At 40.2% G+C, this 18277-nt stretch overlaps 1 protein-coding gene across 1 annotated transcript in view; it reads left to right on the top strand.

The window, feature by feature from the left end:
- LOC141491033 (neuropilin-2-like) overlaps positions 1 to 17629 on the top strand; it is a 51569-nt gene extending 33940 nt beyond the window's left edge. The window contains exons 3-7 of the mRNA XM_074191563.1: positions 5447 to 5628; positions 13654 to 13884; positions 15026 to 15180; positions 15676 to 15845; positions 17533 to 17629. Coding sequence (XP_074047664.1) covers positions 5447 to 5628; positions 13654 to 13884; positions 15026 to 15180; positions 15676 to 15845; positions 17533 to 17551 — 757 coding nt within the window. The 3' untranslated portion in view covers positions 17552 to 17629. The remainder of the gene's footprint in view (positions 1 to 5446; positions 5629 to 13653; positions 13885 to 15025; positions 15181 to 15675; positions 15846 to 17532) is intronic.
- Positions 17630 to 18277: the final 648 nt, after the last annotated feature.

Raw genomic sequence — 18277 nt, 5'->3', positions numbered from 1 at the left:
AGATTAGGGTATGTGAATGATCTAGATCATACTTGGTTCCAGAGACCTTCCCAGTCTTCCACATCCCCATAGTCATCATCAATAGCCATGACCTTTTTAATTGAGTTATGCTATTTCATTCTAGGATCCATACTATAAAATTAGGGAGAGTAGATCTTGAACTTACAAAGAAAACGATGGCAATGTTCTCCAGGTCAGTGACTCAACTTATGGTCATCAGAACCTGTGAACAAAAGAAAAACAAGACACTTGAGGGAATGATCCTAGGTGTACCAGAAACAGAGATATTCACACCCTTTTTTCCAGCCTGAAGTTCAAGAGTGGTGCATTAAATTTTCAAGGATTTTTTTTTTCATTTTGAGAGAGTTTATCTGCCTTAATGAAAGACAGAGTATCTGTTAGTTGGTTCATGCTTCAGTCTTTAAGAACAATTGTGGGGCGGCTAGGTGGCATAGTAGATAAAGCACCAGCCTTGGAGTCAGGAGTACCTGGGTTCAAATCCAGTCTCAGACACTTAATAATTACCTAGCTGTGTGGCCTTGGGCAAGCCACTTAACCCCATTTGCCTTGCAAAAACCTAAAAAAAAAATTGTGTGTTTTAAGAGGAGAAGCATTTCAGGTTTTGTGGAAACCCCTTTGACTCTGCCACTTGACCAAGAAAGAACCCCAAAGATGGATGCACCCAGGTTCCCGAATAGCCCTTGTAAGACATTGAACTATATTTGTTCAGAAACCACAGACTTTCTAGAGAGCTTCACAAATTCACTTGATCATGTTGAACTATCTAAGATTTGTTCCATTTGTAGGAAATCCTTCAATAATAACACGTTTCCCGGAATGAGTCAGTTGTGGCAGGAGGCAAGCGAAACATCCTCTATGTGTCATTTGGATTGTGATTTATTATTTTTTAAAAAGTAGGAGACAGGATATTGTGTAGATAAATGGGTCAGGACTGCTGTGTTGAATTGGGTACAATGGCTACTTCATGGCAACATAATTGTTAGGGGAAGAGTACGTAACAGGAAGGCCTTGGCAACTGGGCATTATGCTCTAAATAAAAATAACTCCCTTTCTTAGCAGTTTCAGGGCAACACAATTCTTTCCTCAAAATCAGTAGATTATTCAAATATCACCCTCATTTTACAGATGAGGAACTTGCCTAGGGATTGAAAGTGGCAGAAATTGGTCATGAGCAAAGGTCTTCTGATGCCAAATCTGATGCCCATTCAAACACATACTATATTGCTTGTCAAATGGCACTTATTTATGAAATCCCAGATTTGGTCAAAAGGAGGAACATGGATAATCATGGGGCATGACTCAGAGACCATATTGATTAACTTCTTTATTTTAAGTCACAAACTCCCCTAGTGCATTAAGAATACGATTTGTTTTGCAAAAATTTGATTTGTGGATAACATTATCAAGAATACCTTAATATTTAAAATTTGTTTTTCTCAGAATCCAATATGGTACCTCCTTCATAAAAGGCTTTTAAGAAATGCTTATCTATTAAAATGAAGGTGAAGAGAAGAAGGGAAGGGAGTAAATATTTATATGCCATCTCCTATGTGCCAGATACTATGCTAAGCAAAGCTTTTTAAATTTTTCCTTTAATTTTTTTTTCAATTATATGAAAAGATAGTTTTCATCATTCATTTTTTGTAAGCTTTTGAGTTCCACATTTTTTTCTTCCCTCTCTTTCCTCCCTCCTCCCCATGACAGCTAGTAATCTGTTATAGGTTATACAAATACAATCATATTCCCATATTAGTCATGTTGTGAAAGAATAATCAAACAAAAGGAAAAAGCAGTGAAAAAAATCCAACAAATTAAATGAAGTGACAGTGGTCTGCATTCAAGCTCCACAGTTCTTTTTTCTGGATATAGATGGTAATGTCCATCTCAGAATTTGTAGAATTGTTTTAGATTACTGTATTGCTGAGAAGAGCTAAGTCTATCATATAGTTGATCATCACATAATATTGTTGTTTAAGGTGTACAGTGTAAAGTGTACAGCTTACTTCACTCAGTATCAGTTCATGTAACTCTTTCCAGGTTGTTTTTGAAATCCACCTACTCTTGATTTTTTACAGAAGATATTTCATCACATTCATATACACAATTTGTTCAACTGTTCCCCAATTGATGGGCATACTTTCAGTTTTCAATTCTTTGCCTAAGCAAAACTTTGCAAAAATATCTCATTTGATCTTCACTAAGAGGTGAATGCTATTAATATTCCCATTTTACAGTTGAAACCGAGGCAAACAAAGGTTAAATGACTTTATCATGATAATGCAGCTACTGTTTGAGGTCACATTTGAACTCAAGTCTTCTTTAGTCAAGTCTAGTATTCTATCTATAGTGCCACTCAATGCCTCCTGTGAATGGAATTTGATGAGCTCTAAGATCTACCTAAATATTTAATTCCTTTTGCTTTTCTATTTTCATTTTAAAAGTTGTAAACTTAACAAAAACAAGTGAAATGGGTCTTTCCATAAACATAGTAGAACAGAAAAAGAATAGTATGTAAAACTGCAAATCTTTGTTATTTCAGTTTGTTTTTCTTTTTTAAATATAACAAGTTCAGCCTATAGTTTTCAAAGTTGTCATCTTTGCTTGTGCTTCTTTCTAGCTTTCTTTCTGTTCTCTTCTCTGCATTAAAAAAAAAGTATCCCTCAAGGATCTTCTTTCGTTTCTTTTCTTGCTATCTTACCCTTAATCCCACTATCTCTTCTCCCCCTACATCTGGGGGGGGAGGAAAAAAACCCTTGTAACAAATATGTATGGACAAGAAAAACAAATTTTCACATTGGCTGTGTTCAAAAAAATGTGTCTTTTATTTTGTATCTTAAAATCTTTCACCTCCCTCTAAAGAGGAAAGTAGATGACTTAATCATTACTCTTCTAATACTGTAATTGAGCATTACTCTGATCAGGACTTGGTGGGAGGAAGTTTTAACTTGGTGTCCACAAATAGCTTTTAAGGACTCTAAATTGTGAAGAGAAAAAAATTCCTCTTAATTTTCACTTACCTCTAACGGTTATTTAGCATTTCCTTTCATTATACATATAGGCAATACCATGATTCTCAGAAAGAGTCTGTAGGCTTCACTAGATTGCCAGTGGGGCCCTTGGCACAAAAACCAGTAAAGAATCCCTCATTTTCAAGATCATGAAAATAAACTCAGATTCTTTGATTAGGAGATGAATGATTTTTCTCAATTTCTTCTCATCCTGTTTCCCCATTCTCCCCGCCCCCCCCCCCCCCCCCACATACCTGTAACCTAAATAAAACCGTGTTGTTTTTCTGAGGCTTGGGTATCTTCTAAGTGAAATGAGCTTCATATAGTCCCTTGCCTACTTAAGCTGCTACTGTGAAGAGAAAGAATGTGGGCAGATCTTAGAGGTCTTCATGTACTACTATTAGACATCTCATTGGGCATCAATAGAAATTAGGGGAAAATGGATGATCAGAAAGGCTTACACATTGAGAAAGCAGTTCATAGATGCTTTCCTTACTGGATCTGAGAAAAACTTTAGGTTTTTTTTGAGAAAAGTACCATGTCAACTTCCACTTTCCAACTGAGTCCAGTCAAGTGTTCTTTGTTGTAAAAGTAAGATGGTGTCAACAATGACTCAGTTCATTACCATGTGAAAATGATAAATTTGAACTGATTCAAAACTTAACAAATCAACTTCCGTCTTTTTCTCTTAGCTTTAGAGTCCTCTTTATCCTTAGACAGGAGTTGAGCCTGGTCCACTTCTTCCCTTTCTTTCATCCACCCAACTTATTGAATTTGCCTGAATTGGAAGCTATGATAAGGTATGGCTTGTGAGACTGGGAGGAGATAAGACACCATTTGGTCTTGAACAAGCTACTTATCCAAGAAGACTCTCTGTGTATGACATAGCCCAGGGAAGGCAGCATTCCATGGAGTATAACATTTCCAACTCTGCATCATGCCCTAGAGGAAGAAATTTGTTACCTGTTATTTTAACAGGTTGATACAAAAGTAAATAAACAGGGAAAGGGAAGTAGAGGGAAATGGATAGTTTTCAATAAGACAGTAGTTGGAAGAAGAGGTTTCTCAACTAAGCAGTTGTGTTAGGAACTGAGGAGAGGAAGGTCAGAGCCCAGAACATTCTTCAGGTCTTAGCCCACCCTCAGGCCTGGGTGTGGTTGGGGCCATTTCCCCAAATCAGTGCAGACCACTCTCTTTAAGGTTGGCAAGATTATAGGAAATGCCTTAAAGCTGACATGTAGTCTTGTGAAGGCTAATAAATGTACGGTTGTATTAAGAGACTGATTCCTCAGGGATTCATCCTGGGCTTTTGGAGAAAAGGTTTTGTTGTTTTATTGAAGAGTTGGATTATGATGCTGATTCCTTTATTTTTAATGTACTTGGCTTGTTGTCACTGCTCATGGTGTAATGCCTTGAATTCTGCATTGTCATCTCAGGGAGGGAGGGGGCTAATTGCTATAAGTTTAGTAATATGCCTTTAAAAGAAAATAAAGATGAGGACCAGAAAGAAAAGAAAGCTGGGGAGAAAGGATGCCTGCTGGAAAGGAAGGAGGTGGACATTTTCTTTTGAAGTGTTCAAAATCATCATGAGGAGGACTCAGAAGCTGAAGATCCTTAGTTCTGTTCTCACTAAGTCACTTGTTCATTTTGTGACCTCAGTTAGTCATTTCACTGGTCTCATCTGAAAAAATGTACACGAGAAGATGTATTCCGTACTGACCTTGGTCTAAAACAACTAAAGGGGGAAAGTTAACTGGAAAAATAGTAAAATAATAATAGAAGATAGGACCTGGTTTAGGAGACTCTTATGTGAGAAAACTCTGAAGCTTATAGTCTTAGAGATAGCTGCATAACGGAGAAGTTTAAATGATATCCCCAAGGTCCCACAGCTAGTCTGTGTCAAAGGAAGGACTTGAACCCAGATCTTCCTGATTTTGAAGCCCAATCTATCCACTGTGCCACACTTACTCTCCAAATAATAACAGCTAATATTTATATGGTACTCTAAGTTTTGCAAAACACTTTCCATAGATCATCTCATTTAATTCTCACAATAACTCTAACAGATGGGTTATCCCATTATGATTACCACATTTTATAAAGAGTTAATATTTATAGAGTGCTTACTCTTTAACAGGCACTGGCCTAATTTGCAATTTTTACAATTTTATCACATCTGATCCTCATAGCCTAGGAAGAAGGTTGTTATTGATTATCCCGTTTTATAGGTGGGGAAACAGAAAGTAAGATGGGATTTGAACTCAAGTCTTCCAGACTCTAGGTCCAGAACTCTATGCCAAACAGTCTTTCAGGCAGGAGATCCTTAGCTACAAATTAGCAAACAAGGCCAACGTAACCTACTTTTGGTGATTGTTTTCTCTTCCTCTTCTGTGTCTCCTTTTGCTGTCATCAACTAGGTATGACTTCATTGAGATTCGGGATGGGGACAGTGAATCTGCAGACCTCCTGGGAAAGCACTGTGGGAACATCGCCCCTCCTACCATCATCTCTTCTGGCTCAGTACTCTACATCAAGTTCACATCTGATTATGCCCGCCAGGGTGCCGGCTTCTCACTGCGCTACGAGATCTTCAAAACAGGTCAGTGATGTCCCAGGAAGAGATGTGACCCCATCAGATACCTTGGTATGTCTGACCAGAGAAGGGGAGGAGCTTAGCAGACATGGGAGACCCAGGAGGGGAGAGGTTGCAAGTCTGTTGAAGATAGCAAGCCTGAAGGGGAAGATGGGAACCCAGGGGTTTCCTCATGTCATCTATCAAGGAAAGAGAATTGAAGTCCTTTTTTGTATTTTGTATTCTGCAAAGGTGATAGAGGAAAGAAAGGCATAAGGTGACATAGGAAAGCATTGAGGTTAAAAGATGTTTTTTCCTGGAGACATATTGGAGAAAAGTAATGGGCATCGTGTAGTTTTACTTTTATAAAAAATCTTGCCCACCTACAGAAATCCCATTCATCCCCTAGAGTTTTCATTGGGACCCATTTCCACTTATCACTTCCAAGGAAATGGAGTGAAATGTAAAAGATTGGAGACTTAAGTTCCTGACTACCAATCTGTCTGTCCATGGGGAAATTATTTCCCATCGGTGGGCCTCAGTTTCCTCATCTGAAAAAAATGAAACTCCTTCCAATTGTTAGTCTATGGCCCTATGAACCTTGTTGATCAGATCAGTCCTCCCATATGACTATACTGAGAGCACTATCCGTTGTCTACTGTGGTCCCCCTCACTGTCCCTCCTCCCCTTATCAAACCCATCTATTGCTGTGATTGTTGTGAAAGTCAGTCAGAAAGGTGACAGGGAAGATTATATGTCTTAACATTTGCACCTGTCTCTTTTTGATCTATGCTAGTTTCTCTTAAGATCCTATGTTGCTTTTTGCTAAGACCCCAACAGTTTGGGCTGGTACTTGATTTCATGGCTGGCATAAGGAAGTTTTCTCCTCTTTATTAGATCAGCTCCTATGCTTAAGCATACCAAGCAAAGGTCTTTTTTTCTGTGTGGCCTCGTGATATTCTTCAAGCTAAGGAATGAGACTTGTTCCTTGCACACTCACCCTGCTTCCACCAGACTGGTGACATCCTCATATATCAGCAATGATGCATTTATCCTCCTTTGTAGCCTGGAGGTTTTGTGACTGGTGCAGCGCTAGGCAAAGGGGAGGCTTTGTCATAGAGAGGAGAAAGCCAGGCGCCTCTGGGAGTTCAATGCAAGGGGAACTATTCAGATATATTTTCTTTTTTGCCAAACAGTTCTTGAAAGGAAGTGGTAGCTGCTGAAAGCACTTTTTATGTCTTCTCTGTCTAAATATTTGTCAGATTTGTCTGCATGAGAACAAGAATTTACAACAAAATAAAGGGGGAAATCTATGTGAGTGAGCAGGAGCATAGACTTTCACAGGGTGTGAGTAAGGAGGCAGCCTTGCTCCGGAGGGGGTTAATTGCCTCTGGTGGTGAGGCTCAGACCAAACTGAGGGGAGACAAGAATGCAGCAGAGCCCAACACACTTAATGACTGAAGACTGGCTTTAGCCTCTTGGAAATAACATCATGAGTTTCATCCTGAGCCTTTCTGAATTTTAAAAATAAGCTGGGATCAACAGAAATAGGCCAGTCATCGGCTTTGAAGCAGCACTCAACATCACTGAAAAGGCAATGTGGGCAAACTCTGTGGAGGAAACTTAGATCCACCAGGGCCAAAAAAGGAAAATGATATAAGGTGAGCGCAGTCAAGGTGGATAGAAGAAAGCATACCTTTTCTTTTCCAATTTAAACAAATGATAATTGATAACTTTTGTTTTTATAACACCTTTAGACTCTCAACTCAAATCTCTTGTGGCAAAAAATAGATAAAGTAAAACATCAAGTTGTTAGCATACATTTATTAAGAGCCTACTATGTTACACACTTGGGATACAAAGAAAGGCAACAGACAGACAGCATTCAGTCTAATTTGAGAATAAGCAAAACCAACCAAGCCTCTGAACTGACAGCATATTCTCTCTTCAACATTCATAGCTCCTTGGCTCTACAAAGAAGGAAAGGAGGTACCTTGTTTCAAGGGTCAATCTTCTTGGTCATCATAATTATTATACAGGGACCATTTTAGTGCTCTTTGTAATAACATAATTATGTAATACCATAGTTATGGTAATTCTGGAATGGTATCTAGGTACAGTGGATAGAGCTCAGAAGAACTGAATTCAAATATGAACTCAGATGTTAACTAGCTATGTGTACTGGCTAAATTGGATAACATCTGCCTGCCTCAGTTTCCTCAAGTATAAATGGGGACAATAATATCCATTTTCTACTTTTGTTGTGAGGATCAAATAGTATAATATTTATAAAGTTCTTAGTAGTGTCTAGTTCATTTTGGGGGAATTTTGGAGGCAATTGGAGTTAAGTGACTTGACCAGGGTTAAAGAGCTAGTATATGTCTGAAGCCAGATTTGAACTCATGTTTATACTGACTCCAGGGCCAGTGCTCTATCCACTGAATGACCTAGCTGCCCCAGCATCTGGAACATACTTCATAAATGTTTCCTTCCTAATTGTGTGGATCATTTCCCTAATTCTGCTTAATTTATCAGACATTCATCAATTTATATAAGTCTTCCCATGAGAAATAGATATTTTGAGGACTGGTTTTTACCATGTTTAAACTAAGGATGTTGCTCTAGTCTCAGAAACCCTTCAAACCAAAATGAATTTGCATTCACATCAGTTTGAAATACAAATGAGCATAAATATAAATATAAAGTGAGTCCCTTTTTTGGTTGGATGAGTTAGTCAGTAGAAAGAAGTTAAGATAATGTCAGGAAATCAGATACAAGGCAGAGGGTCCTGCAGGCCATTATTTAAGACCCACCAAAGAATTTCAACTGCTTCAGCACATCCTTGGATTACTAGGACACAATTATAAAGACCTGAATTCAAATACTGCCTCAGTCTCCTACTAGCTGTGTCATTCTGTGTCACACTAAGTAAACTTTTGTACCTCCATTTCCCCATCTGTAAAATGGGACTAGAACTTAGCTCACAGGGTTACTGTGAGGAGCAAATGAGATAATATATCCCAAACCATCCCTAATGTGTTATATAAATACTAGTTATAAAATTAAAAAAATAAGTGCAGGGTAACTAGGTAGTGTAGTGGATAGAGCACTGGCTCTGGAATCAGGAGGACCTGATTCAAATCTGGCCTCAGACACTTAATAATTGCCTAGCTAGCTGTGTGACCTTGGGCAAGTCACTTAACCCTATTGCCCCTTAAATAAGTTTAAACTAAATAAATAAGCAAATTATCAAATAAATAAATGCTAATTATAGGTAGATTTTAGGTTTTGAAGCATTTGAGGTATATCCAGCATTCAACCTTGAAGAACTGACCTCTGGTCCTGCAAATATCAGTAGTACAAAAAGGGCCAAGAAGTCACTCCCTGGACCTTCCAATACCAAGTGTGGGCATAGTAAGACCGATGGGGGAATGTCCCTGAAGACTAGATCCAGCTGTGTAGACACATGGCTCTGCTGGGCACAAATGAAGAAGAGCTGAAAAATCCATTGAGGTGCCAGGCCTTATGCCCATGTTTCCAGTGCTGGTATCTTGGGAAAAAACACACACATAAGGCTTACGTCATCAACTGAACATGAAAGAAATTCATGAATATACTGAAGAAATCCAAACAAACACAGCTCTGTTTGCTGGCTAGTATTCTTCAAAGAGAGTGAGAGGGGGAAACTGTAAACAGAGATATACAAATACCCATACCAGAGGGCTCTGGAGCCCAGAGACAGTATATTATACCATTAGAACCCTGCTAAAGAAATATATGGAGAGAGATAAACTCACAACTTCAGTGCAGACAGGGAACATTGTGGTGGGACTGGTAAATTCATGTCTGGCTCCAGCTGAAGTGAGCTATAAAAGATCATATATCACTTGATCAGTTTTTTTTTAATTCTCTCTTTAAAAAAAACACTATTTATTTTATTTTTAATTTATGAAATAAAACAACGCATTTCTGTAACACATCAGACTGGCTGTCTTCATAGAAGAAGGTTAGCTGGAAGAAAATCTTGCAAATTTGAAAATGAGATATCTCATAATGTATAGAAACAATAGGAGAAATTTCAAGTATTAATTTTTAAAAAATCACTGGTGGAAACTGAAAGAGTCAGAGGTTTGTTCCTCTCCCTCTGTCTCTTAAACTTGAGTTCAAGGTCAAAATGCCTTTCTTATGACCCAGTGATGGATCTTGGAATCTCAATTATGATATGTAACTGGGGGAATCCCAGCATCCCTGAGTTAAGGGGCTTAGTTAACTGAAGTGATCTGGGTTAAGCTCTGCTTTCAGCATATAGACTTTATTTTAGCTTTTAGTTGGAAGACTTTTCTAGAAAAGCTCCAGATACTTTTGGAAGCCCTTGTTCAGGTTTTTCTGCTTTCAGAACTGCTGTTCCAATTATACAGAAACTAGGAAATCGTGCTGGGCGAAAACTGTTCGAAAGAAATAGCTCCCTGCTGTAGAAACCACTTAGTTTCCTTGGCAGATCTTTGCATGCAGTGTAGAGAAGGGTTGTCTAGCCCATTTGAGTGGATTGAGTTTCTTTTTTTTTTATTTTTCTATCCCTTTTGACAAGAGCTAAGGAAGACCTTAATTTTAGTCCTGAGAATGCTTATGCTTTTTCCTGGTATCTCTGAATTAAGAGCAACTACAAGAAATAGCATAGGGAACTCCCTTCAGAACTAAAAATAAATAAGGTTTCAAATCCTGATGCTGACACATGGTACAATGGAGAGAGGACTGGCCTTGGAGTCAAGAGGATGGGCATTTGAATCTAGCCTCAGACACTTGTCACTTATTAGATGTGGGACCTTGGGCAGGTCACTTAACCCTGACTTCCTTGCACCCAGGGTCATCTCCAGTCATCCTGATTCATATCTGGCCACTGGACCCAAATCACTCTGGAGGAGAAAATGAGGCTGGTGACATAGCACAGCCCCCCCCCCCCATCCAATTCATGGGCTTGTCATGGCATCACCTTTCCTGATGCCATAGTTTTCTTCCAGAATGAAGGACAAACATAGAGAGGTTGTTAATCTACAACAAGAATATTCCAAGTCTAGGAATTTTCCATGGACAATGAAATCATAAGTCTAATCCCCTATACCTCTTATTTGTAGGGAACATTCAGTGTTGCCTTTCTTTCTTGTATTCAAGTCAGGTTTCAAGATGCCATCAAGAGTTAGGGACCAGGGGAAGCTAGGTCACTCAGTGGGGGGGGGCACTAAGTTGGCCATGGTACAATGGATTCAGACACTTAATACTTACTAGCTGTAAGACCTTGGGCAAGTCACTTAACCCCATTACCTCACCAAAAAGAAAAAAAGAGTTAAGGATCCACTGTTTGAAAGAAAAAGGTCTGGTTGTTGTTACTGCTATTATTAAATGTATTCTGATATCTACCTGGACAAAAATCCCTCCAGAGCCAGGGGCAAGCTATTGGGAGTAACAGCCCTGGGGCAGAGACACACCTTTCCTTTGAGTACCCAAACATGTATAATTGGGCACAGTCTTCTGGGAATCAAATGAATTTTACAATCTTTCCTCTAGTCTTTTGTTTTGAAACAAAAGGAGCAAGCATGGGCAGGAGACAGGGGCTGTGGTTTGGAAGAGAGTGTGCTTGTGGTGGTGGGGGGAGGAACAGGAAGGAGGGGGTGTTTTCAGGAACTGTCTTTGAAACTTGGTAATTTCAAGTGAAATTTCCCTCTTGTGTGAAGCATCCATTTCCCCATAGATGGACAGAACCAGGGATTTCTCTTTAATTCCCTGCTCCCAAGGGAAAATTCTAGTCCTTTTTAAAAAAGAATTACAGTAAGGGTAGGCTCTAGGAGGGAAAGTCAATACTCCTTCCCTGACTCTCAAAGCTGACCTGCAAGTTGAGAATGGAGATTTAATTTTCTTGCCGCCACGCTTGTGGCCCTGCCAGCCAGGCTACAAGGGGCGGCAGCTCAGCAGCAGCTAAACCCTAACCTTTTCAAAATTCCTCTCGGACCCCTTGAAGATCTGCCAGCTGGCTGTGCTCGACTGGTTGCCCTGGATCTCATCATACTGGGCGAAGCGGGGCGGCCAACCAAGGAAGCGCTACCGGAGCCCAGGATGACAGGAAACAAAGACAAGGCAGAGGATGGCTTAGCTCTGGTCTCACTGGTCTGGCTTCATGCTCCAGCAGCCCAAGGGCTTGCCCAATTGGTGTGAATGTCCCTGAATGATGGAATGAGTGCAGAACCTCTGAGTCTCTGTGGTTAGAGGTAGACCTCCAAAGAATTAAGAAAAGGTTCTTTTTGAGGTCTCGGTGGATCCAATGTCCCTGCTCTGCCAGTCCGCTTCAATGGGACCCCAGCAAAGGGTAAGGGTATGTGTGTGTGTGTGTGTGTGTGTGTGTGTGTGTGTGTGTGTGTGTGTCACACACGTCCTTCTCGAAACTAAAGGAAAAAAATTTCTTTCTGTCTAATACATATTTGCAGGGACCCTTTAAAAGACATTCACTGCTTTCCAGAGAACCATCATCAATAAAGATACTAGTGAACCGACCTGCTAGGGAGCCTCAGATAAAGACATCGCTGCAGGCTAAGATCAGGTTATTGACATCACATAGTTATATTTCTGTGCAATTCCCAGAGGATGCTTCCTTGCCAGTAAACACCTGGTTTATTGAATATTTTTGTGTTTTTCCTCCATGCTTGGAGTGTGTATGATTCTCTTCATCAATCCAGCTTACCTTTTTATCTGGACCAAATACAATCAATTCTAATTGCCTAGCATTTATATTCACTGTGTTGCTAGATAAGTTGTGTTTGTTTCGTGTGTGTGTGTGTGTGTGTGTGTGTGTGTGTGTGTGTGTGTGTGTGTGGTGGTGTTTGTGGTTGCACCACAGTGGTGCCACATTGTCAGATTGACTCTGGTTTCAGGAGGAGTCCTAGTCCTGAAGATGCTTCTATTTTTCTTGGTATACAAGAAGACTCCACCTAGAGGCATTAAGGGTAGCTATTGCTGTACAAACCCATACTGGTACAGGAATTGCACTGTCTATAAGGGGAAACCCTCCATCCTTTCTAAGAGGAACCAGCACGTGGGCTTCCCAGTCATCTCTATCACACAGAAATTAGAGGCTTTCCAAATGATGTCTTTCTTCAGACTCAATGGCGGAACAGCCATTTAACATCCCCGATACCCTGCTGTGATTCAGTGGCTAAAAACTCCGATTGTTAATTGTCTGATCACTACAGAGCAACTAGTTTTAATATGGTCACGACATGAATGGGGACCCAAGCTCCCCTTTGCCCCTCCCCTGAGGCACCTTGGATCTCAGTGGGGAGAGGGGGGCACTAAGTTGGCCATGGTACAATGGAGGCCAGTGTTGAGGTCAGCAATAAATAAGTGGTAACATTGTTTTCCCTGCTGGCAATCAGAAAGCCTTCCTTAAGGATTGAAATAACTTACATTTCTGGAACAGGCAGCTGAGTGAAACGAGAAAGGAGACTCTGTTCTTCTTTTCAACAGAATTCACACACATACACACATACACACACAAACGCACATATACATACATTTCTCTCCATTCCCCAAAATGTTTTAGTTGTTGTTTCCCCGAGATGTGGGTGAAGCCACATCTGGGTCTGTGCTTGAGAAGAACTGCTTTGGGGGTTTTAATTGTGGGTGTTGAGAGGGTGCTCTCCAAGAACTAGCCAATGGGAACATTGAGACTTTGACTCAAACATTTGGACTCTCCCTGATGTTTCTCCCCTGGGTCTGTGCTTCAGAAGAAATGGTTTGGGGGTTTTAATTGTGGGTGCTGAGAGAGTGTTGAATGAAAGAGTTCAAGAACTAGCCAATGTGGAGCATGGAGCCCTTGAGCCAAACATTTGGATTCTCCCAGATGAAGAAGTTTGGGGGTTTTAATTGTGTTTAATTTTAAAATGTGCTTTTCAAGAACTATCCAATGAGGAACATGGAACCTTTGACCCAAACATTGGGAATCTCAAACAAAGCAAAGAGAGACCACTTTTGGGCCTTAATGTTGCAATTCGTTCTTAATTCCAGGCTCTGAAGATTGTTCAAGAAACTTCACGAGTTTGAATGGTACTATTGAATCCCCTGGGTTCCCCGATAAGTACCCACACAATCTGGACTGCACTTTCACTATCTTAGCCAAACCCAAGATGGAAATCATCCTCCAGTTTATGACCTTTGATCTGGAACACGATCCACTGCAGGTGGGAGAAGGTGACTGCAAATATGATTGGCTGGACATCTGGGATGGCATTCCTCATGGTGAGTATTAATAGGTCATAGGTATTTTTTTCCTCAATAGATCACCTTCTGTCAGCAAATCACCTCAATAAGAGTTAAAAAGAAACAAAAGATTTTAAAACTATAAAGAAGTCTCTAGTGGGGGCCAGCTAGGTGGCACAGTGGATAGTGCGCCAGCCCTGGAGTCAGGAGGACCTGAGTTCAAATCTGACCTCAGACATTTAATAATTACCTAGCTGTGTGACTTTGGGCAAATCACTTAACCCCACTGCCTAATAAAAACAAAAACAAAACAAAAGAGCAAAGGCAAAAAAAAAAAAAAAGAATTCTCTAGTGCTAACTCGAGGGGTGACTGACCCATTGTTCTCAATGAAAGACAGAAAGATGGTAAAAATTCTCCAGTCTTCTGTATTGGAGTCCTTTGAGAATTAGATCAATTCTATGTTTTTAGGTAATGTCAAAGGGAGTTTGTGTGAAGATAAAGTAGCCCAGGCAACATGGTAAGACTATGTACAGCCTCTAAAAATCAAGTGTCTGAGGTTCAAATCTCACTTCTTAGACTTAGTATCTTTGTGTCCTTGTTCACATCACTTAAGCTCCTTAGGCTTCACTTACTTTATCTATAAAAAAAAGAGTTCAAAAACTTTTTTAACATAAGTGAGGGAAAATATTATTTAAAAAATTAAATTAAATTAAAGAGTTGAACTACATAACCTTTGAGTTCCCTTCCAGCTCAATATCTATGTTCCTAACTTCAAGAGGATCTTTGCAGCTCCACGGTCCAGGGTTTCCACAGGAGTTGACTCTAATTAGTAGCCGCACCCAGACAGAAACATGTGATTCTTGCCACTCTTGTCTATAGGTGGTAGAAATGTTCCTTACTGAAAGGGAAGCATTTTTTCAGAGTTCCATATAGAATATGATTGCTGAACAAGAAAGATTATCTTTACATTTTGTCTTTTAAGTTTATCCCTTATTCTAGTAAGACAGAATGATTGCATATTGAGTTAACTAAATGAATTGAGAAGGGGGTGGGATTATGTGATCAGCAGGAAGTTTGTCATTTCCTTTCCACTGATTCTCTCTCTTCTCTCTCTCTCTCTCTCTCCTCTCTCTCTCTCTCTCTCTCTCTCTCCTCTCTCTCTCTCTCTCCTTCTCCCAGTGGGTCCCCTGATTGGCAAGTACTGTGGAACCAAAACTCCCTCGAAGCTCCGCTCTTCAACCGGCATCCTCTCTCTCACCTTCCACACTGACATGGCAGTGGCCAAGGATGGCTTCTCAGCACACTACTATTTAATCCTCAAGAAACCCCTGAAAGTGAGTTGGAAACTTGACATTTTATGGAAAGAAGGAAAATTCCCATGTGTATGTTAATAAAGTTGCATTTGCAAGATACATCAGTTCAATCAAATTGCCTCTATTCTTTTCATATTTACTTATTTAGTAATTTACTTTACAGTACTGCAATAGTATATCTTCTGGCAACAGTGAGCATCAGTAGCCTGAAGTAGAAGCCAAGCTTGTGCTATAAACTGTATTTTCAACTTGTGTTATAGTTCTTATTTATCCATAGCCTGGTTTCTTTTATGGCTAGTTTAATTTCTTTTTAGCCCAGCGGGGTGAAGGTGGACAGTTGCTAGCCTGTATATATATATTTTAAAGATATATAGAGAAGAGTTTTGTTCTTGAGGCCCAAGAGTACCTCTAAAGTCTTGACCTAGGATTTGACAAAAATTTCATGACTTTGTTTGGTTTGAGGTTGAGAACTATAATTTCACTTTTTGACTTTCTCAATATACTTGTGTGCCCTAGACTTCCAATGCAATGTTCCTTTGGGGATGGAATCTGGCAGGATCGCCAATGAGCAGATTAGTGCTTCTTCTACTTACTCTGATGGAAGGTGGACTCCACAGCAAGGTCGGCTACATGGTGACAACAATGGCTGGACCCCCAACGTGGACTCCAACAAGGAATATCTCCAGGTATTTAGCCTAGAGGAGACATAGATTGAACCTAAATCCCAAATAGTATGATGGAGAAAAGAAAGACTGAGTTGTATAGGGACACCAGACCTTGGAAAAATTGCCTTCCCAGGCCACAATGATAAAAGAGATGTTACATTGAACTGTATAATAATATCCAAGGAAATTTTCTGTTGATCCTGAGCTCCCTCAACCATTGCATAAAGAGACTGACAGCAAGAGCAGTGTCCTTAGAATGAGCATTCCCTTATTTAGATGGCTCAGCATGTTATCTTGGCATGGTGGCAGCTGCTTTGGTGAGAACCTCATCATGAAAGCTTTCTGTGTGTCACTGGTAGACCAATACAATTGGGGGAAATCTTACTCCTGGGATAGAGCCAGGGTTGGTCAGACTCTTCACTGCAGCTCCCAAGATGGTAATTTTCTTTTCCTTTGAACAAGGTTTGCAGCTCATGCTGTGTAGTCAGCCCTTGCAACAAAGAGGTGACCCAACTATGGCCCCTTGGAGAGAGGTCATTTAGGCAGGGGAGGCAACTTGTGCTTTTATGGTCCATGCCAGCCTTGATTTCTCATTGACACATCATGATGTGACCTCATGACCCTTGGCTCACAATGGACTTTGCAGAACCCACAGTGACCAGAGATGGAGAGAGGAAAAACTACTTAGAAACTCTTCTTCACTGCTTGTCCAGTCTCCATTCATTCTTCAGAATTCAACTCAGCTCTCACCTCCTCCATGAAGCCTTCCTTCACCATCCTCAGATCATTGTTCTTTCCATTCTTTGAATTCCCATAGCATCAACTGCTCATTTTGATACTTGTTACATTCAGTCTCATTGTTCTCTAAAATTTTCTTATGTTTCCTTGAATCTATGAGCTCCTTGAGAACTCCCTTGATATGTTTTTTTGGTCATCTCTAGAACTTAGAATTGCTAAGCACATAGTAGATACACAGAAAACACTTGATGAGTTGAATTGAAATGGCATACACTGACTAAATTTTGCTCACTCAAGAAAAACAGGAGAAGTAAAGGGATTACATTTAGCAATTTCCTAAATGGATTTGGCATCTTGGACCAGAAGATGCTTTAAAGCATTGGGCACACACTTCTTCCAATAAATATAAAATGGAGCAGAATCTTTATTCTTTAGGTTGGCATTTTCTGCATAAAAATTTGACCCTTTAGCGACCCTCAAAATTAATGGAGGAAGAAGCGATATTAGGGAGGGAAGAAAAACAGGGATATTGGATGTGATGATTTATCCACTTGGATTGAATTTATCCACTGCTGTATTAAGATGGTGTTCATTAGCTGTGGTCTCCCACAGTTTGGTTAATAACCCAATCATGTTAATATTGGAGCAATCCTGTGCTCTTGGACTGTTTTGTACTCAAAAGCATCTCATTTTCCATTGTTCCCTGCAACCAAAGAAAAATCTCTCTCACACACACATACACACAAACACAAAAAAAAGAACAAAATTTGTCTCTTCAATGTGGCCGATTTAATGCCAAATAGTTGTTTGTTATGAAATTAGATTCAAGACTGGCAGTAACCACAGTGGGCCATAGGCACTGGGACACATTACCAGTGTCAGCAGAGGAAGTAGAAAGAAAAGCAAGATGATGTCCTGTTATGACTGTATAAGTGTCTCCCTCTTCTCATCCATCTTTAATGCCCCACAGGTGGACCTACGTTTTCTGACTATACTCACAGCCATAGCGACCCAGGAGCCATCTCTCGGGAAACACAGAATGGCTACTATGTCAAATCCTACAAACTGGAAGTCAGCACTAATGGTGAAGATTGGATGATGTACCGGCATGGCAAGAACCACAAGGTAAATCTATTTCCAAATCTCAAATGTACACTTGAACAGAAAGGAGAAGAAACCAGTAGGGAGAGTGGGGATGGGGAGGAGGGGAGGAAAGAGAACCCAGGATAGACTTCACCTGCTGGAAGAGGCTTTGTTTTGTGAAGCTCAAATAATGGATTGGTATGAAGGGAGAAGGGAGGGTTGCAGGGAGCTGAGAAGGATAGACCAGTCCTGAAAAATCCTCTTTCTTATGCTAACGTGATTGGAAAACACAGTTTCTCAGACAACCTGGCTGGGGTTGCATCTCACACAGCAGAGAGAGCTTGCAGTATGTTCTCTGACTGCAAATGAAGGAGAAAATGCTTTCACAGTCCATGTTTCACCATACAAGATTCATTGAGCATTTATGGCCGGAGCCCCATCCACATGCTGGGTTAACAATCACAAAGCCACATGTAGCTGCAGTTCAGGAGTTACTGAGGTCTGGAAATGAAAGGGCACAAATCCTAAGAGGGGATCACAATGTCCCAGAGAATAAAGAAGACAATAAATAACGAGGAGAAATTCAGTGTGTCAGAGAGTTGGAATCTGTGATAGCAATCACACTTGGCAGT

This window comes from Macrotis lagotis, chromosome 6 (genome assembly GCF_037893015.1).
Source record: "Macrotis lagotis isolate mMagLag1 chromosome 6, bilby.v1.9.chrom.fasta, whole genome shotgun sequence".
NCBI classification, from domain to species: Eukaryota; Metazoa; Chordata; class Mammalia; order Peramelemorphia; family Peramelidae; genus Macrotis; species Macrotis lagotis.
This window is presented reverse-complemented; position numbering and strand designations above follow the sequence as displayed.